This window comes from Pogona vitticeps, chromosome 4 (assembly GCF_051106095.1).
Source record: "Pogona vitticeps strain Pit_001003342236 chromosome 4, PviZW2.1, whole genome shotgun sequence".
NCBI lineage: Eukaryota > Metazoa > Chordata > Lepidosauria > Squamata > Agamidae > Pogona > Pogona vitticeps.
In genome coordinates this window covers 129,318,495-129,339,491 of record NC_135786.1, presented here as the reverse complement: position 1 = coordinate 129,339,491, position 20,997 = coordinate 129,318,495, and the positions used below count along the sequence as shown (strand labels likewise).

General features: G+C 42.2%; 1 protein-coding gene across 2 annotated transcripts; it reads right to left on the bottom strand.

Annotated features, from left to right (window-relative positions):
* Positions 1-7,501: 7,501 nt before the first annotated feature.
* LOC110082018 (START domain-containing protein 10) lies at positions 7,502-20,348 on the bottom strand. 2 transcript variants are annotated; one of them, XM_020799214.3, is made up of 6 exons: positions 19,487-20,348; positions 13,209-13,356; positions 11,146-11,249; positions 10,016-10,133; positions 9,270-9,322; positions 7,502-7,992 (listed from the first exon to the last, which is right to left on the bottom strand). In XM_020799214.3, the coding sequence occupies exons 1-6, from the start codon at positions 19,649-19,651 to the stop codon at positions 7,780-7,782; spliced, it is 801 nt and encodes a 266-aa protein (XP_020654873.3). In that variant the 5' UTR covers positions 19,652-20,348; the 3' UTR covers positions 7,502-7,779. The 2 variants fall into 2 exon arrangements, with proteins under 2 accessions (XP_020654873.3, XP_020654876.3); XM_020799217.3 differs by having other exon boundaries at positions 19,983-20,241.
* Positions 20,349-20,997: the final 649 nt, after the last annotated feature.

The window sequence follows — 20,997 nt, the reverse complement described above, 5'->3', positions numbered from 1 at the left end:
GTAGCGAATTTATATGCACTCAAGTAAGAAGACCTAAAGGATGAGGGATCCTTTACAAAACACCAGTGTGTGTACATTATGTGCTGTCAAGTCACATCCAAGTTACAGTGACCCTAACAGGGACTGCAAAGTGAGTAAGATATTCAAGGAATAGTTTTACCAGCATCACCCCTTCAGTGAGTTTCCATGGTTGAGCAGGGATCTGAACCCAAGTTTCCTGATTCCTAGTCTTTCACTCTACCCATTGCACCATACTGGGTGCACCAGTGCCTCTCCAATAATTTTGATCAGGGTGATACAAGCACCCTGTACAATACTTGACAAAAATTCTCTAGTTGCTATAAATTATAAGAACATAATGAAATGTCAAATGTGTTTAAATCAGCTCGCTGCCAATTTTACAACTCATACTGTATATAGATAAATATTTGTTGTTGTTACATGCCATCAAATTGCCTCCTCAGATTGTGATTTTGACAAATTTATTCTCTATGGCTTGAAATAATTATATCAGCATTCTATTTACTCCTGGTGATTTATTTCTTCCTAATGCTTTCAGAGTAGCTTTTACTTCACTTTCTAGAACTACAAGTTCTTCATCATAGAATTCCTCTTCAAAGGGGCCTCACATTCTTTTACCTCTTCTGTAGATGTCTTCAGTATACAGTCTCCACCGTCTCTTTATTTTTTCTTGGTCAGAATGTGTGCTTCCCTATTGGTTATTCAGAATTTCCAATCTAGGATAAAAATTTACTTGTGATTTTTTCCACTATCCATCTATGTTTTCATTTTCTTTATACTGCAGGAATTGTATTTTTCCTTTCTTTCCTAATAATATATCTGGTTTCAATTCACAGTTCTTTTAGTTCATGGTCAATTGAGTTGAGTAGTGCAAATCTGTTCCTTATGTGGACTTTAAATTCATCAGGAATGCTGTTATATTTTGACATTATGAGTCTTTTAATATTCTTTTTCAACTTTACTCTAAGGTTGGATATGAACAGTTCATGATCAGTACCAGAATCTGTTCCTGGTTTTCTTTTGGCAAAGAAAATACATTTTCTCTATCTTCTGTTTCTAATCATGTGGTCTATTTGATTTATATATTGATCATTTGTATTTATAATAAGCAGATTGCTGGCTTTGCAGAATTCTATGAATCGTTCCCCTGCTTCATTTCTTTTCCCTAGGCCAAATTTTCCAACAACAATTGGTTCTGTTTTGTCTCCTACTTTTCCATTCTAGTCACCTATGATTATAAGCATGTCTTCTTTTGGTGTGTGATTATTTTCCACCAGAATGCTTGCATAAAAGTTTTCAATTTTACCTTCTTCAGCATCAGTAGTTTGAGCATAGACTTGAATGATGGTTATGCTGATAGGTTCTCCACAGAGTGACAGTTAGACAGCATGTCTAACTGTCCACTAATAACAGAATAAATGTTTACTAATCAAATAATGGGACAACACCTAATAGCATAACCATACTCTAGATTAATCAGAATCCTACTGTCTTCAACAGATTCACTTCCTAGAAAATATTTTGAATATTACAGTCCAAGGCAGTAAAAACTTAACTATGGTAATTAATCAGAAACGACATGTAACATAATAATGGAAATATTGTGACTCTCCTCTCCAACACTTCTGCATCTTTGGCAAAAATGATTGTAATGAAATTTTCAGCAGCAGTTGGAAAATCTGTATATTTCAGATAAATAGTAATTCACAACTAGAGTAGATCGAGTCAATTTCTTCATACGTTTTAGTGATTCAATGGGCTTACTCTAATTGCAACTTAGTACTAGAGTTCAACTATTATGTAATGATCCATGGGTCCTTTCCAACTCTGCAGTTACTGAGTAGAAAGCTCTTTCTCCACAATAAAATTTGCCCACTTCTCAGCCACATAAACTAACAACAGGAAGTTGAAAGAAAATTCTTGTGCAAGGGTTTTTCCTTTGCAGAAACATACCTATGTGAAATCCAAATACTGTAAAACTATTCTAAATGAAAATTCTTATATGAGGCCATCCACTGCTATTAGCAATATGTTTCCTGCTATATTTCTTTTCTTTATTCTACAAGCTTACATATTTTCTCTATAGTAGATGTAATATTGTATAATATGTTCAGTTTCTTTCATTTATGGTTGTAATATTGTATAATATAATAAAATACAGTGGTGCCTCGCTTAACGATGATCATCTGTTCCAGGAAAATCGCCATTAAGAAAAAACATTGTAAAACGAAATTAAAAACCCCACTGAAACGCATTGAAACCTGCTCAGTGCGTTCCAATGGGGTAAAAACTCACCGTCCAGCGAAGATCCTCCACATGGCAGCCATTTTTGCTGCCTATATAGCGAGGAATCCGTCCCTAAACACAGTGGGGAGCCATTTTAAGCACCCGGTGGCCATTTTGAAAACCCGACGATCAGCTGTTTTTGATTGTCGTAAAGTGAAAATCAGTTCCTGAAGCAGGGAACCGATCATCACTAAGTGAAATTCCCCCATTTAGACCATCGTTTTGCGATTGTACTTGCAATCGCAAAAAGGTTGTCGTAAAGCGGATTCGTCGTAATGTGGGGCAATCGTTAAGCGAGGCACCACTTTAATAGAATATTATCAATTTGCTTCATTTGTATCCCACCTATCCTTCAAACAGCTCAAGGTGCCAGACAAGGCTCCTGCTGAAAGATGGTAATTGGTCCAAGGCTACTCTGTGAATAGGGATTTGACCAGTGATCTGCTGAGTTACAGGACAATATTCTCACTACTATACCACACTGGCTTTCAGTGTACAGTATTGTGTTTTTGTTGCCAGTTCAGGTACATTCTCTATTATGATGCAATACTTTACATGAGGGTATTCCCACAATTCTCCCCTCCCAGTATATGTTAGAACCAATGTACTAATTTCTCATTGTGCACATTATTTGGTGCGCTTCCACCATTCCTGCCTCTCTATATCAAATCTATGGGCTCATCCCAACTCTTTTATGACAAACGCGGTTAACAGTGGTTTCTGCAAGCTCTTTAATTCCTCTTCATCACACTGCCTTGTTCTTTGTCAGTATTGAGAACAATAGTACAAGGTAGAGATTTTCTTACAGAATGACAGTGGGAAGAAAGTCAGCTACCAAAATTTTTAGCGATTGTGAGCTAAAATGGAACACAAATATTGTCTTCACGCACTACAGCTTTTCAAAGCCAGAAATATATGCCGCTCCATGCCCGCCCTATGCGTTTTATTTTTCAAACAGACCATATTTAAGTCTTCCGTATGCTCTCCATACCCCTCTAAAGCCTTTACTGGACAGCTGCCCTACTTAGACTTCAGAAGTTACCGGCTTTTTACTTATAACCCTCTGCGGTTTTCCCTGTTTCCTTCATCTTTGCTTTAAGGAAGCCTGTTTAAGGGGAAGAGAACAAGCTCCCAGAAACCCCCTGACGGGCAAGGCGCGTCCCCCCGCCTCTCGCCCCGCCGCATCAGGAGCCTCTCCTCCCGCTCGCCCAGTCCAAAGGCGGGAGTTTCGAAGGAACCTAACTCGCCGCTTCCGCGAAAAAGGCGGGCCAGGAGGGAGCTGTTCCGAGGTTGTCGGCACGCGAGGTGGGGTAGCAGCAGCTGATGTGGCGAGACGGGAGGCAGCCTCCGCCACTCGCCCTGCCCACGCGAGGGCTACGTAGGCAGAACGTCCCCTTGCTTTTACAGCTTGCCGCTTCCTCATGGTTTCCCTTCCAGAATAATGCCAAACGAGCGTCTCCAGCATGACCGAGGTTCATGCGGAGGCAAGGCGCTCGGTGCTCGCGCCACTCAGCCTCCGCCCCTCCCTCTCCCTCAGCCCGGTTCCCGGGGGGCTTCGGAGCCGAAGGGTAATACCTCAGATGCGACAACGGAAGGACAGAGGCGCGGGCTGCGGAGCAGCAGAGAGGCTGGAAAGGCGGACCAGCCAGTGAATTCGAAGCAAAGCTAGCCTCCCTCCTTCCCTTCCCTTCAGCTTTTCTCTTTAGACTGAGAGGATCGGGTCCCCGCCACCGAGACTGGGGCCTCTCCTCCCCCGCCTCCGGACCGAGAAAGAGCCCCGTGGAACGGAAGTAGCCGCCTTGCTTAAGGCTCTGCTGGCCGCGGGGCGGACACCTCCCGGCCCGCCTTGCCAGACCCACTTTGCTTGCCGGTCGCCGGGCCGGCCAGGCGTTCCTTCTGGCTGCCCGGTGGCCAAGCTGGCGGCAGGAACGGAAAAGGAACGGGGCATTTGTAACCGGGCGCCGGTGGCAAAGGACAGACAGATCCCGAATGCAGGTCCAGTGTTGCTGTATTAAATATTCAGAAACGGAATTTACAATGGGGTGCCTCTTGGTTGCCAGGGATTGCGGGCCTTTTCTCACTTTGGTCAGCGTGTTGGCTCATGTTTTCCTTTGCTGTAGTTGAAAACAAACAACTCAGTGCAACATCTAGATTTGAAATCGTTGCTATTTAAAGTTTCAGTTCAGTATCGCAGTAAGAAAGCAGTGATGTACCCCAGTGTTTTTATAGTTGATTTCCAAGTTAAGAAGGGAGAATCCATTTTAAAAAATTTACCTCAGAAGTAAAAGTGAAGTCCACTCATGGATGTAAAGCCTGAAACCAGTGTATCCACTCAGAACCAAAAGGTCATTGAACAAAAAAGCATTTTTGTTGTTACTGACTCAGGCCTTCCTTAATGGGGAATACTTAACTTTTTTTTTTTTAGTTTCTAAACTTCTAAATAGTGCTGTGTGTAAATTCCAGTGCCAATGCAGTCCATTAGAAACACGTCCTTCAGGTGGAAAGATACAAGACTGAGACAAAATTCCAAGACCTCTAATTCAGGGCACGTTACCATAGTCTCTCGAGACTGAAGGATGCCTACACAGAGAGACAAAATTGCTTACAACCCACCTGCAATGTAGAGCACTGTCAGTAGTCCAGGTTGTAGACCGGACTGAAGCTGAAAAAGTAGTATACAAAATCTTGTGATCTAGTAGATAAAGTAATGATCAATGACCAATGTTCCCTCTAATTTTCATCCCGGCTGCATGGGAGCCTCTCCCATCTGTGCGTAGGGATGCAGTTTCATCTGAAATCTGGAAGTAAATAGGCATTGATCCTGGCTGCCGCTGTGCCGTACTGATGGAGCTCCGCGTGCATGTGCACACACGCACTTTAGAGGGAACATTAACTATGACAGATTACTTGGGTTCAAATTCCTGTTTAGCCATGGAAACTTGCTGAGAACAAGGAGTTGCAATAATAATAAAAAATACTCCTTAAACATTTCACTTACCTTGAAAGCCTTACTAGAATTGCTATAAGCTGGATACAGCTAAATGGCACATAGCAAATATAAAACGTGATGTTGATATTATGGATCAGGGACTGATTTTACACATATACCATATATGTTGGGTTGCAGCAAAGAACAGCTTCCTCCCAGTTCCAAACCACTGAACACAGAAGTAGACAGTGGTCTACTTGTTGTGTGCAGCTGCTTTGTATATTTAAGTTCTTAAAATGGGACGGGGGTGGAGGAGGATTACATCTGAATTAGAAGCAGTAGGAATGCCAATACGATGACTGTCACAGGAACGTGAACTAAAGTGAACAGTACACAGCTTTACCTTATCTCAGGCCTAACAGCAGCTTCCTGTTTCCTTTCCAGTGTTGGGACACTGGGAGGCTCCCTGTGCCACAGGCCAAACAGGAAGCCCCTCTGTCTGAAGGAGGGACCCCCCCTCCCCTATTCTTAGGCTTCATCATTTCCTGGAAGTCGACTCTTTACTGCTATTCTGAATAACGCATTCTGATTTTCTTGCTTTCCCTACTTCCAGCAAGAGTGGGCACAGAACATTTAAAATAGCCAAAATTATTAAAAATCACTTCTCAAATTTTCAGAAGGTGAAACCTGGATGGACTTTGGACAGGAATCTCAAGCCCTTGGGGATCATATAGGACATATAGATTCTCCAGCCTTCCTGGCAGAGACTCCTGTCGCTAGCTAAACTGAACTCTGCTCCGGGCCAAAACTACAAGTCATTCTCAAACTGATCAAAAATCTGATAAAATCATAGTAATTTCATTATTCTCAGTATCGATTTCCACTAGGGATACTGTATATGTGTTTTGAGTCTTGATTTGTTTTCTTACCTCTGAATGCATCAGGATAGACAGTGAGATTTTCTACTCACAACAATGAATATTGATCCTGATCTTAAAACTTTGAAACGTTAAGAATGTGCATTCCTGATTTTTTTCTTCAGACTACAAATCTAGTAAAATTCTCCTTTCTTGGAGACCCATCTGCAAGACCCAAAAGGTCCCTCTGGCAGCTACCTTTGGGCAGCTTGCCTTTCAAACGGTAAGTTCAGCCTATGGAAAGCACAAAGTCTCCTAGCTGGACCTCCTCTCCAGGTAAGCACAGTTTAGGTGTCTGTAAGGACACCTAAACTGTCCAGCAGATGGGACTCTCAGAAGGGAGAATTATGGGATTTGTAGTTTATAAAAAATGAACATTCCTTCAAAAACATCTATTCTTCTTCCTAGAAACTGTGATGTAATGAAAAATTCCCATGTTGAGAAAAGTGTGGTGAATGAATAAAAGTGAACAATTTTATTATCAATGCATTTTTAAGGTTTTCTGATATGGATGCTAACTCTGTTTGAAGGGAAGAGGTGGATTCCTTAAATGAAAAACTACAAATGCCTTCTTGTTTATAAGGTTACTGATCCATTTATGACTTGTTTCTAGCTAGAGACATGGAGAGATTGTTGAGCATGTTTCTTGTTTTATTAGTTAAGAGATGTATTAGTTAGAGATCACAAAAATAATCCCCTCCATGCCTTTTCTACCTCTTTACTATCCATAGCCTAATGGTGACTGTTGTAAGATGTTGATGATATGCCATCAAGTCAATTCTGATTTACTGCAACTTGACTCAGGTTCTCAGAAGTGGTTTACTGTTCTCTTCCTCTGGGTATGCTCTGGGACTGTGCAGGGTATTCAAAGCTGCATGGGGGGGGGCTCTTCTCCCATGTGGCCCAGTAGGTAACCAAACTCCCAAGCCAGGCACTCAACTCATTAAAGCTATTCAGCCAGCTGGTGGTTACTGTAGTGAAAAACTATTTCGGGTGTCTTTATTTTGAATAGGTAGTTAAGATCTCTTAATTTTACAAAATACCTGTTCCTGAGGGAGATGAAATTGCTAGAATTAGTATACTGAAATGAATCAATTCATTTCTGTCTTGATTTTGTGACCCTCATTTGGGGCAGGTCTATGGAAATTCATGAGCGGTGCCTGCAAATCAGGCTTTACTAGAACTTCGCTTTTGTGGTGGTGTTCTTTCTCAAGTTTTCCCCTGTATTGTAAACTTCCAGCTTAGGGACCTGCCATGGAAAAACTTGAAGCAATACACAACTGGGGCGCTTACTTGTATATAGGCGCAACATAAAGAAGAATGAGATTCATGAATGAAGAAGTAGACATTTTGCAGGAATGGTAATTCAGATAAGTTTGCTTTTAATCTGTAACCTTCAGGTAAGATCTGTATTGCTTTGAAGCAACAGTGCTAAATGATACCATGATATACAGTATGTGTTTGTATGTCTACGTCTTTGTTGGTATGGAAAATCAGCAAAGAGCTTGGTGTCCTGGGGTAAGGAGAGTCACTGTCAAGGTGACAGTACTCTGGCTCCTGGGATGTCTGGTTCCAAATCCCAAGAAGGTAATGAGCTGTACATCCAGACAGTGATGGTGGATGATCTCAGGACTCATTGTCACTGATGTGCATCCTATCTTCAGTGAAGCTGCTCTCATCAATATTTTCTAAAGAGTCAGCATGCTGCAGAGAGAGCTCATTGAGGCTGATGTTGGGCAATGTGTTCTGCTCTGGGTACACCCAAGGCTTAAAGCCGGGGTTGTGCCTCTGTTTCCATTCTGGATATTTCAGTCCTGCCTTGTAGATCTTCTTCATGGCCTGTGAAAAGATAATGGGTCAGTTTTTTCCCCCTCAGCCTAGTCCCCAAAGCAGACTAATTGAAAACAGAATGAACAGTAACACATATAATCCACCCAAGAGAACTAATGCAGAGATATAGTACATGTCCTCCTCTGAGAGCAGGTTGTTTGGAGGCATGATCTCTGCATCAGATGCAATAATTTTTTTCCAGCACTTCTGATGCTGAGACAGAGCAGAATGAACTGCCCTCAGAAGAGCTTCCTTGGAAGAAGGTATTTCCAGACTCATGTAGAAGCCTGACCTTATTTCACAAATGTATTGTATTGTGGCAAATTTAAGGACACAACTAGATGGGAAACTTTGAAGTGAACCAGGTAACATTAAAAGGATTCTTATCTTTGGTGCCCTCTATTTCATCTCAAACTTGAGCTATCCTTCATTGCCATGGAGATGTTTCTTCTCCCATGAGAAGGCTCCAGACAGCACTTCAGGTTTCTCCAACTTCTTCCTCTTTTAATTATTAACATTCCCCCGCTGCCCCTTTCCTTATCTTTGTCATGTCTGTCATTCTGTGCACGACAGTGATGTCCCTTTTTTGTTTTAATTTAGTAAGTGTCATAGTGCTATAGCAATACATCAACCTAGCACAGATACTCCCTTATATCTGAAACAGCACTGCATCACTTAGGAGAGTATTTTGAAAATTGTGAGAAGACGAAAATAGAGGAGAGGGTTTCTATGCCATCCTTTGTACTGTCACTACCCACTGCATATGTCACAGAATTGTCACCAAAGAGAATGCCACCCACAACTCTATTGGGAATTGAATTAAGCAATCACAGAAACTGCACAATGGAATAATCAGGAAGGTTCCCAATTGCACCAAATAAACTACAGCCTTAGCACTGTGCTAGAAAGGAGCAGAATAGCTTGCAAGTGGGGACAGGATGGATTGTTCTTACTTAAAATATATGTAGTCGCCAGAAAATAGGGTGAAAATACACACATTGAAAGTGAACCAAATAGTGAACTATATGCTCTTCTGCTCTTCCCATAAGAGTATTTCAAGCCACACTGGTGTTCCCCAGGAAACTATTTGAGAATGACTGGCTCAAAGGTTGAAGGAGTATCCTTTATAGGATGACTATTCTATGTTTCCATGCAAAACTATTTGACAAGTCTACCAACAGAGTTAACGGTAAGAGCTTTATTTTGACATATACATTGGTAAATTCCCCCTTTTATACCAGTTATGCTGTTGCACTGGAGTCCCATGCTCACTTCCTAGAGCTTACCTTTGGTGCCACATACTGTGATGCTTTATTCACCACCCACTTTGGTAACGAGCCTAGAAGCAAACCAGATTCACCCATCAATAAAAGCCTACTTGCACAATCTTCTCAAGCAAAATAGTTACTGTGCTTTTGCACATGTCCCACTAATTTCCTCATCAGCCCTGATCAGCTCTCCCTCTTCTGATATCCTTAACTTTGTTTCATAACAGAGCCACCTCTGTGGGATCACCTTTGTTCCTGGTTTCTTTACTGGCACCATAATATGACTGTTTAAATTCAGCTTGGGTTGCCTTTTCTGCCAGCGGATTTATTTTCACCACTGATTAGCATGAGCAGTCCACAATGCTAATTCCTGTACTCATATCCATGGCAAGGATCTTCTACACATATTCAAATAATAATGAGGTGACCCATCTTTTCATGAGATGTAATAGAAACAAAGATGGACTTGCATTACTAGAATATCTGGATTTCAAATTCCTACTTGGCCATGAAGGTCATTGAGTGACCTTCAGCCAATTGCTGTCCCTCATCATCTTTATTTACTTCACAGCGTTGTGAGAATAACATAGGGACAGGGACTATAAAACAAGTGTGGGCTCCTCAGAGGAAGGACAAAATAAAAATATAGCTAAATGAAAGAAATCTTATTCAGGAGGACTGAGTGAAGAATTTTCCCTCACTCCTACCTGGGTATAGGTTGTTCCTTTACCTTTCAGTCACTACTTTGCCTTAACAAGACTCACCTCGAGGGTCCACTTGGGTGAGGTAGTAAAGAATGCAGCCACTCCTGCCGGTTGCCTTGATCAAGTAGCCTGTCTGGAGGGATACAGCCCTCACGAAGTCCTTCCGTGGAGGATACTTCTGTAGAGAGACCCCAGAATGTAAACTCTGCTTCATCCATACAGTTACTTACATTGCTGCCCTGCCAGCATTTATCCACCAGGTTAAATCCCTTGCAGGAGCAGCTTAAGATACAATCCCCACTACCATCTTGCCAAGATCTCTGAATGTAGGAACACAGTCCATGATTATAAGGGTAGAAGAGGAAAGCAGTGGAGCACCTTGGGGTTGGGGAAGAGAGACAGGAATAACAACTGTTCTATGGAGGTGTTGGCATCCATTTCCCCTTTAAGAGGAAACATATAAGATACTCCTGCTACAGCCGCACCTGAAATAACTCCTTGGACTTTCACTGAAATTATCTCATGAGCAAAGCTCTGCTTTTACAGGGATATGATGTAAATAATCAAAAGTATGTATGTGGAGAGGGACGTGGTGGTGCTGCAGGCTAAACTGCAGCGGCCTGAGCTGCAGGGTCAGAAGACCAGCAGTCGTAAGATCGAATACATGTGATGGAGTGAGCTCCCGTCGCTTTGTCCCAGCTCCTTGCCAACCTAGGAGTTCGAAAGCATGCAAATGCGAGTAGATAAATAGGTACCACCATGGTGGGAAGGTAAAATGGCGTTCCCTAGTCACGCTGGCCACGTGACAACGGAAACTGTCTTCGGACAAGCACTGGCTCTATGGCTTGAAAACGGGATGAGCACCTCCCCCTAGAGTCGGACATGACTGGACTGAAAAATGTCAAGGGGAACCTTTACCTTTTACCTATGTATGCGGAGAACCATACAGAGTGGGAAGGAGAAGGCTGAGGATGAAGGAGATATGTGGCTTGTTGTGGTCACAACCATGGAGAAGAAACTGAAACAGGTAATTATGATTTCTGCCAAAGGGGCCTCAGGTTTGCTCTATCCCTCTTCCTCATATGGTACTAAGCCAGAGACAGTGAGCACCCTGGCTTTCATGCTGATTTATGAGCGGAACAGCAGGCATCAAAAGATTATTTTCTCAGAACAAAGAACATGTGGCTCACTGGATGTTTGACGCTATAGTTGATGATCATGTAGTCATTGCCGAGGGGCAGCCAGGAGCGCAATGTCACAAAGTCCCTATTCTTCAGAGGACTTGGGCATCTCCCTGCAAAAGATTGGGTTGAGGGATTTTACTAGTGACATACTAAAAATAGTAATAAAATAATAGCATAGAGTGTCATGTCTCCTTAACAACTAACCAATTTATTAAATAGGCTTTTATGAAGATCAGTTAAATGCTATGATAAGAACTCCAGGAATAAGTAGTGCACTATTTATAGAGGCTTAGCTTGTGACAAGTCTTTGATACATCAGCCACTGATTTCTCTATGTCCCACGTTTCCATTCTTGCCTCTCCAGCTAAAATCTCTTTTGTCACAACACTGGTCTCACAGAACTTTCCAGTTGTGTAGGAAAGGGGTCGTGCAACGCTGAAATGCATGCCCCAAATTCAAGCAGAGGTTTCCTCTGAGCAACATCTAGAGTCTTAGTAATAATTCCAGTTGACATAACCCAAACATCATAAGTCTCACTGGCGAATTACCGAAGTTGTCAGCATAAGTATTGGCGGTTGCATATTGAGTTATGCAACTTGGTGAATGCTTAAGCTGACTTTTTAACTTGAGGAAATTTACTGCTAAGAGTTATGCTTCTTGTGTTACTCTAGCATAAAAATAGGATTTTGGTCAATAAACGCAACAGTAAAGGTCAATGTAAATTATTTGTATTTATTTATTTTTCCAGTCCAGAGAACTGTATGAGTATGACAGTGGAGGGAATGCACAGATGTTCTTTGCTGATTTATATCATTGTCCTTTAGGTACATTGTTAGAGGAGCTCATTTCACAAAGCAATGAATGTGCTTTCCCCAGAAATAAATGTATTTTCCCTTGTGCGATGTACTAGTGGTTCTGCCATGAGGAAATTAGATTTTTTTAAAGGTGCACACTACCGAATTAAGTAGGTAGAATTTTAAAAATGCAGTTGCATGCAATAAGATGATTATACAGAAGCAGTGATGAATTGCCTAGGTTATAGGTAGGTGTCCCTAGTTCAAATCTTACTTCAGATGTTGATGAATTTATTATTGGCACTTTCTCCCAACTTCCACCTTGTTTATGCCTTGTCTTTTTGTGAGATAGATCTCTGGCCTGCATTAAAGGATTGCAAACTACAGACTACTGAGACTATTTAAGAAACCCAATATCAACAAAAGAAGCAGCAGTAGTGTGTGTATTTCTAGTTCCACCCATCTTCTGTAGTTCAACATTCTTCTGACCTGAGGGCAATCATTATTTCTTTTAGCTCTTCAGTGAGCATCGCTTCTCAAAGACATTTCCAATGTGCCTTCCAAATGTCACTTTGTAAGAAAAAGTAATGCCATATCTGCATTCAATGTGATATTTGTTAAATGAATATGTGCTTTAATTAATGTGCACAATTTGTATCTGGGTGGAAAAAGGGGCTTTCTCTTCAGAGAATCCTTCCTACACATTTTTGGAGGGGTGCAAAATGCACATGGCCTTGGGTTTTAATAACTGTATCTTAACAGCATTATGGCTTTCTGAAGACATATCAGGCCCTTACCCAACAAGCCCTCTGGATTGGATGGGGACAATTTAGAAAAACATGGTGGTGAAACTGTAGCAGTTTTGATGCCTGGTGCTCAACTGCCTTGTTGATTAAACTTGGATTATTTTATGGCTTATGTGGCAAGAAGAGGATGAATGGGGAAGAATGCCTGGGTCTGAGGATGTAACAGCCATATTGGTTCTAATGCTATTTTGTTTCCTCCTGCCCAGGGAGAAGTGGCTGCAGGTATATTTGCTCAGCAAAGATGGGGTTGTACCCTTCCATCAACAAATAGCAATTGGCCAGTTCATGTCCCTCTAGCAAATCTCTTCCCTCTACATTTTAGCATCAAAGTCGCATTGCATGTTATGGGAAATAGCATCATCCCACCATAGTTATGACTCTGGCTGAAAGGCATACTTGAGAAGCACAGAGACACATTGCGTGCTAGGATTCCCTGCCAGTTCAGTACAAGAAGCAAAGGAGCACTCACAAGAATAATATCCCACATCTGCGTTGACAGTCAGGCGTCCAATGTCACAGGTCTCAATCATGTTAGAGTCCCATTTTGTGCGGTAGTGGGAGTCATGTAGAACATCATAGAGTGTCTCTGGAGGCAAATCCTTGCATATTATCTGCATCTAGGTGGCAAAGAGTCAGTGAGGTCATGCGCGGAAGAGCAGCTTGCATGAACAAAGCCCATGCAATCAGATGTGGAGACAAAAATACTTTACCAAGAGACAGTAGAACATGTAGATGGATCTTGAACAAGCAATCTAGAATCCACCTCCATAATAAACTCTTTTTAATGTAAAGCAGGGAGTTGCCTATATGTATGTTTGTGGTCATGCAGGCATCTAAAATGTGTGATCCATAACTGCGAACTGAATTGCTACATTCTAGTAAAAGCTGCACAATGTGTTTCTTTTGATTACACAGCTCCATGATGTTAGGATAAAATGATATGTCACAAACAGTTGGGTGTTCAACATCTTCCTTGAGAAGTCTACCTTTGAGAGGCAGCATATAATTCATAAATACATAAATAAAAACAATATTTGTAATGAAAGCCATTAGAAACATGATCAGCTCTGTATTTCCAGGGCAACATGTGAATACTTGCATCAGATGAATACCTGAACAGGGCTACTGTAAGACTTACAGTTGTACTGTTATAGCCACCTTCCACAAAATCATCAGTTGATGATGCAGTTATCGGGTAATTAAGAGTATGCGTGTATACGTAGGATCTGCCGCATGATCTGTTAAGCCCCATAGAATATCTGTGTTTGCAGTCTAATTAGCTCAAATGCACACCCACATTCCAAGACAAATTAACCATATAGTAAAACTATAAGTGTGATTAACTTTAATTATTGGTGTAATTACTACTGACATAATACATGGCAATATTTAGCAGAGTTGGAGATATTACACCAGCAGTGTTCAATTATAGAGACCACATGAAACTGTCTGTTAACTGTGTCTCAAAGGAGGTCAGCCTGGCCATGAAACAAGGCTATATATCAAGAAGGTCACCATATTAAGAAGACAACCTTTTGTTTTGTGGCATCTTAAAGAATAACATCTTTTGTGACACATTTATGCCACCACAGTTTTGTTAAGTCTTTAGGATGCTACAACACTCTCTACTGGTTACAAGCAACAAAACAACTCTTCTGGAACATGTCACCAAGAAAATGAAAGCAGACCTGGCTTGATAGATCATTTGGTGGAACAGTATTAGCTCTTCTAAAAATAATCATTAAGATGAAAACCAGATCAAAGAGAGAGAGAGAAAGGGCAATACAAAAAGAGGGTATTTCTAATTCCTTGTGATCAGAGGAATGTTTCATTAAAAATGCAACAGAACTAATGAGCAGCTAATCTCCACCCCATTGCTGGCATTGGCTTGTGCTGCGATAAGTGCAGGTAAATGGGTATTCATCCATAATACACAAGCTTTCTGAAGAACTTAATTCCAGCTAGCGGCAGTTATAGGTTTCATGATTTTTGTTCCACGAATCATTCAATAATCAAGTGATTTTATTCAAGCCCAACCTTGATAGAAACCTTCTGCAGGGCTCTCTAAAAGAGTGAGAGAGATTGCCTTCTCAGCAGCATCACTGTGTCATTTGATCAGGAGAAGTAAGTTCAGGAGCAGGGATCCAGTGAAGATATGCTCAGAAAAGCCTCCTTTCACATTTGGTATTTTGTTCACTGTGCCTCCTCCATAGCCACCTTTTTTGACGCTAGACTATGCAAAGGTATTGATAGGCACACAGATGTAAAGGTGAAAATGTGCCCCTGACAATGGATTCTGGGCAGAGTCTAGCTGTATTTTGCTAGCATCAGGTGTGCATCTATATATAGTGGGTGTAACTGAATAGGCTTAGAGCTGTTAACTCCCTTGTGATTAACTCCCTCCAGGCCCTATATTTCTGCAGTTCTGTTCTTTGCTAGAACTTCTCCTGCATATTTAATTATCCATTCTGCTTCCATGCAGAGAAGCTTCTCCTAAGCTTTCTCTCTCTTCATCAAGATTCTGTTCTCGTTCCTCATATACTCCTTGAGTTACATTATCAGACCTATGACTTACAGTACCAGCTACTACTCAACTAACTTTGTAATTTTTTCCTTCTCCATCCAGTTTATTATTCTTTCAATACGAGCATATAGCAGTCGCCTGATCAGATTTCTTCCATCTGATTGCTACTTCACAAACCAAGATGCAAGATGTAAATAAGAGTGGCATATGAATTTGGAATTGTTATAGGGTTGGTCAGACTGACCTCTCAGAGTGTGTCTCTGACTGCAAAGAGATATAGACTCTCTTCCAACTCTCTCCATTTTGTTTCCAAGATTTCAGTAATAAGCAAAGGTAAACAAAGGCAGCTGTGCTGCTGACCCATAATGACAAAAAACAATTCTATTCCAAAATCAGGCAATACCTTTATCAGGTAAAATCCCAAGTTGTCCTGAATTAGGTTAGGTGGCATTAAAAAAAAACTGGAATGTGGGAGGCAGGGGAAAACAGATATCCGAAAATGTGTCAGGTATTGTTCTGGCCATTAAATCTGGGTGAGTTTGTTGTTCTGTTGATCTCCAAGATGTAAAATTCAGGGTCAAAGTAGATCAGATGCTTAACAAATTTTTAAAAGAGGTGTACCCTCATGTAGTTAGTGTTTTCTCCTAGTCATGGTACATATTTGTTTTCATGTATCTTACATTTAGTGTGCTCTTTTGGGTGATTGGCCACTGAACGGTAATAATTGGAATGTATTGCTGAGGAAATATAGTTGTGAGAGGCAAAATTCATTAATCTAAGGAAAAACACATTTCCCTGAACATCTGATCTTCAAACTGAAAGTTCAACTTGATAATATATTTATTGTTTTGAGTACTCCCTTAAATGGTAAAGGGCATCTGTTTACCATTGTAAATTGAGAGCAAGGACCAAAGTCCAACTGAAATGCATGTGGGACTTCCTCTTCACAGATGATGCAGCCATTGTTGTCCACTCTGCTGAAGACCTCCAACAACTCATGAATCATTTTAGCAAGGCCTGCCAAGACTTTGGACTAACAGTCAGCCTGAAGAAAACAGTCATGGGCCAAATCCCTCTATTACCATCTCCACACAAGAATTGGAAGTTGTTCATGACTTTATGTACCTTGGCTCAATGATCTCTAGATGTCGAGCTGGATAAACGCATTGGCAAAGCAGCTACCATGTTCTCTAGACTCACATAGAGAGTATGGCTCAATAAGAAGCTGACGACATATACCAAGATCCAGGTCTATAGAGCCTGTGTCCTGAGCACACTCCTGTACTGCAGTGAGTCCTACACCCTTTGTGCATGACAGAGAGAGAAAGCTGAACACCTTCCATATGTGTTTCCTCCACAGATTTTTGGTATCACCTGGCAGGACAAAGTTCCAAATAGAGTAGTCCTAGAATGAGCATATATACATTACTGAAACAGCGACGTCTACATTGGCTTGGGCACATCATGGAAATGGCTGATGGTCGGATTCCAAAAGATCTCCTATATGGAGAATTAGTGCAGGGAAATCACCCCAGAGGGAGACCACAGCTGCAATACAAGGACATGTGCAAGCAGAATCTGAAGGCCTTAGGAATGGACCTCAACAGATGGGAAACCCTGACATCTGAGCGTTCAGCCTGGAGGCAGGCGTTGCATCACGGCCTCTCCCATTTTGAAGAGACCCTTGTCCAGCAGGCCGAGACAAAGAGGAATTCACAAAAACAGCAAAATCAGGGAGCTGGACAGGGGACAGACTGGATTTGTCTTCAGTGTGGAAGGTATTGTCACTCTCGAATCGGCCTCCTCAGCCACACTAGACGCTGTTCCAAGTCCTCCATACAAAACACATTAACATAGTCTTTTGAGACTGAAGGATGCCTAACTAACTGTTTGTTTTGTTTATTAGTGGGTGGCTTGTAGTTTAGGCTGGGGGAACACTCCACCCCCACATTTTGGGGGGCAATGCCTGTTCAGAAGTCACACTTGTACACAAGTATGTCATTTACTGTATTTTTATCATAAGTTATTGGAAAGTGAGGTGGCACTGCGTGCTAAACCGCAGAAGCCTGTGCTGCAGGGTCAGAAGACCAGCAGTCGTAAGATCGAATCCATGCGATGGAGTGAGTGCCCGTCGCTTGTCCCAGCTCCCGCCAACCTAGCGGTTCGAAAGCATGCAGATGCAAGTAGATAAATAGGGACCACCTCGGTGGGAAGGTAACAGTATTCCATGTCTAAGTCACACTGGCCGTGTGACCACGGAAGATTGTCTTTGGACAAAACACTGGCTCTATGGCTTGGAAATGGGGATGAGCACCGCCCCCTAGAGTCGAACACGACTGGACAAAAATTGTCAAGGGGAACCTTTATCTTTTTATTGGAAAGTGAATGCAAATTGAATTTGCAAATCTGATTTCTGAGGAATTTTTTTCTGAGGAAATGCTATTATAGAAAAAGCATGGGAATGTACATTTCTTTTAGTGTCTGGTTTAATTGTAAATGATCTGCTGGTAGACATGCAGGTATCAGATTGCATCTAGCAGTGGATACTAACATAGAAAGAAGCAATGAGTCTCCATTTCTGAAAATAGAAGGCTGGCTGTAATTCAAAGATCTGCCTATTGCTTTAGGTCATGGGGAGAGAACTCTGTTCTCAAGATGTTTGTTTCCAGTGATGAGGAACCTTATAGGCTGTGGTGCAGAAACACCTGGAGGGCCACATTTGTTGCATTTCACTTGGTCCTAATAAAGCCTTCAGATTTTGGTTAAGAGTTTAATAAGTAAAGCTATCAATGTACATGTACACGGCAGAGTCACTGAAAAAGAACTGACCATGAAAAGATAATGGCCAGGGAGTCATATTATTTTGATGTATTTTAATAGGAACCAGAGTGGCTAAGAAGACACAGGATGTGAAGATGACTTATCTTCTACCTTTTGTCCCATCACCTGCTGCCAGTAAGGAAAGTGCTAACTGAGTCTTGCAAGTGAACAAGAGAAGAAGGTCAACTTAGTTTCTGAACAGTCTGTGTTGGGATGTGGGATTTGTTGGGTTTTTTAAGTCTTTACTCTGTTGGAACATAAGCATAGCCCTTGCGTTATGCTCAACCCATATAATTGTGTAGTTAAGCCTTGTGTCAGAAAAACACTCTAAATATCAAGTGACCCCCCCCCTTTTTTAAAAGATCTGCAAGCTGGGAATCTGGGTGAGTTAATGAGATCCAGAGATGATGGACAAAAAGCTGCAGCGCCCTTAACTCATTGGTTAATCTGGCCGTGGCCAAGATCTGTAGGAATCCTGTAAAGAGTCAATGCCCTTTCAGAGGATTCTGGGGAAAAAAAACTGCTCAGAGCCACAGGATGCTAAGGGTGAAGAAAGCCTGGTAGCACACTCTTCCATTGCACAATGTTACCCTCATCACCAGATGAAAAGGAGAACAACAACAACAACACTTCTGCACCTAAGAAGAGGAGATTTCAGTAGATTTAGCTCGTGGGGGAAAAGTCCCACAGATGGAATTTCTTCTCCCATACCACTCTAAATTAGCGAATCCAAGACTGCTACTTTGCCCCCTTTACCAGCAGAGATGAATAAATTTTCCACTTGTTATTCCCTGGTCTCTTCTGTTGGAAATATTTACAACATTAAAAAGTGGCTTCAGTGAATGGAGTGAATTATTCAGTGAATTATAACCAGTCTCTTTCCAAAGACCCAGCACAGCTGTAAAGTTTGTGTTTCTTTGTACTTCCTGGTGGTAGAATAAACAGGCAGCGCTCTGTTCAAGTTTGGGGAAAGGTGCCTGAAACAAAGAGAATGAACTTTGTATGCTCTCTGGTGGTTTTATTTACTTTTGTTTCAGTCTGTGTACAAAGAAGCAAAAGGAATTGTGGAAAGAAACCTGAATCGGGAGATTTCTGTCTGCACACGTGATGTTAAAATAGCAAAGATCTCTCACAGATAAAGATGCTAGGGAAATAGTGTCCCCTCCCCCCCCCCCAAAAAAAAGCATTTTGACAAATCCCTAAAATAGTAACTGAGACTAGATGGAGCAAGAATTCCACAAATGGATATAGCAAAAAGGAATGAACTGTGAGCAGCCCATTTCTGCATCGTAACCTTGAATTGCTGGGACAACAAGCAATGGGGCAAGCTGTGTCAGCTGCGAGATGGCATGCATGATTCTTCAGCCCTAGTCATCTGATTGTGCCCTGACTCGGACCCTTACCTTGATTTTCTGGACAGTCATGCTCTCCTCCTGCATCTGGCTCCACACAGTCACTCCTCCCTTGTTATACTGTTTGCTCCAGCCTTCCTGGCTCTCACACTGGTTCTGGAAATTGCTGAAGTCGGAATCGTCTGGGATGTAAGCTACCTCCCCTCCTTTAGACATGGAGGCAACCTTTGTCGGGACCACCGTGCCCCCACCCCGCTAGGCCAACGGACAGAAGCAGTACAAATGCTAGCCTGGTAGAAAAGTCTCCTGGCTGGCTCTTTAGTGAGTTTCGTGGGGCTCCGTTTTTGCCTTGCCTCTTGTCGTAACAGCCTTGCTGGCCTCTGGTCTATTTCCTCACATCCCTCTTTCCCTGACTCTGGCAGAAGTGCGTCTCTGCTCCAGCCCTGCTCTCGGAAGAGATGGGCTCTCTGCTGCTATGTTCTCCCTGCCATAGGCTGCACTGTGTGGGCTGTTCAGCATGTACAGGCTCCTTTTCTGCAGTAGGTACCTTTATTGCTGGGAACTCAGAGCTCTTCTCAGTCCTGCCAAATGCTACGTACGGTTTTCTTCTGGGCAATTCCTCCTTATTCAGCCAGTAAGGTGCACAAGTGTGCATTTGGGCATATGCGCACACTCCCGTTTCCTGCTTGTGAGCAGCTCTGGTGCTCCCTCCTGTGCCTCTTCCATGCCCCTTCTGCTTTCAGCTTTTTCTTAACTAGGCTCTGACATTGCAGCAGTGAGTTACAGAACCAGCTGGGCAGTTGCCAGCAGCCACAGCCGCAGCAGCCTGCATGCCAGCCAGCCAGTTACTACGATGTTATGTAGGAAGGCTGCAGTCTAGGATTCTTCCCCAGCAACAGAAGAGTGCTGGGTCAGTCAGAAACAGTTTTGCCCTTTGGAATGGAGTGTATTTTCCCCTGCCATTACATTCTCCTACCATTAAGAGGCAGGATGAATATTGCAGATGAGAAGGTTGTTAGATTATGGGGGTGGGGATTTACTGTATCTCAAATGTGCAAATATCAGAGGCAAAAATAAGCTAAAACCAACTGGAGGTGAACATGACAGCTTGCCACCATTCAGCCAGGGAAGCATCAGTGATGCAGATATAGCGTAGCACGTGGTGTTGTCATTAGGTCAATTTTCTCTAAAGAGGACTACAGATGCCTAACCAGCCTAAGCTGGTAAAAAGGACTCCTGGCAACTCGCGCCACCTGCACCTCCACAGCCGGTGCCAGAGTGCTTATTTCTCTGTAAAACAGCGAATGTTCTGCATTACTTTATGCTCTCTTGGCTTTTGGAGCAGAGCCTCTCTGCAGAACTGCCAACTGTTAAAAGGGAAAGGTTGTAATTTTGTCCAGAAAGCAGGGGTGGGGGTGGGGTGGAGAGGCTGTTTTCAGATAGAAATCACAAAAACAACAAGATGTCCCCAAGGTTCCAGTGTAGGAGTAGGGACTTGAAATTCGCAGGCTGTTGATCAAAAGAGAGAAAATCATAAAAGTACATAAGTGTGTGAAGCAGGA

What these genes read in the sequence shown, in the direction of transcription:
- LOC110082018 (XM_020799214.3), bottom strand. Translation starts at nt 19,651, where the DNA reads ATGTCTAAAGGAGGGGAGGTAGCTTACATCCCAGACGATTCCGACTTC. An exon ending in TGACTGTCCAGAAAATCAAG is followed by an intron (nt 13,357 to 19,486) that starts GTAAGGGTCCGA and finishes TTTGCCACCTAG; the next exon opens with ATGCAGATAATATGCAAGGA. An exon ending in ACTATAGCGTCAAACATCCA is followed by an intron (nt 10,134 to 11,145) that starts GTGAGCCACATG and finishes GTCTCTCTACAG; the next exon opens with AAGTATCCTCCACGGAAGGA.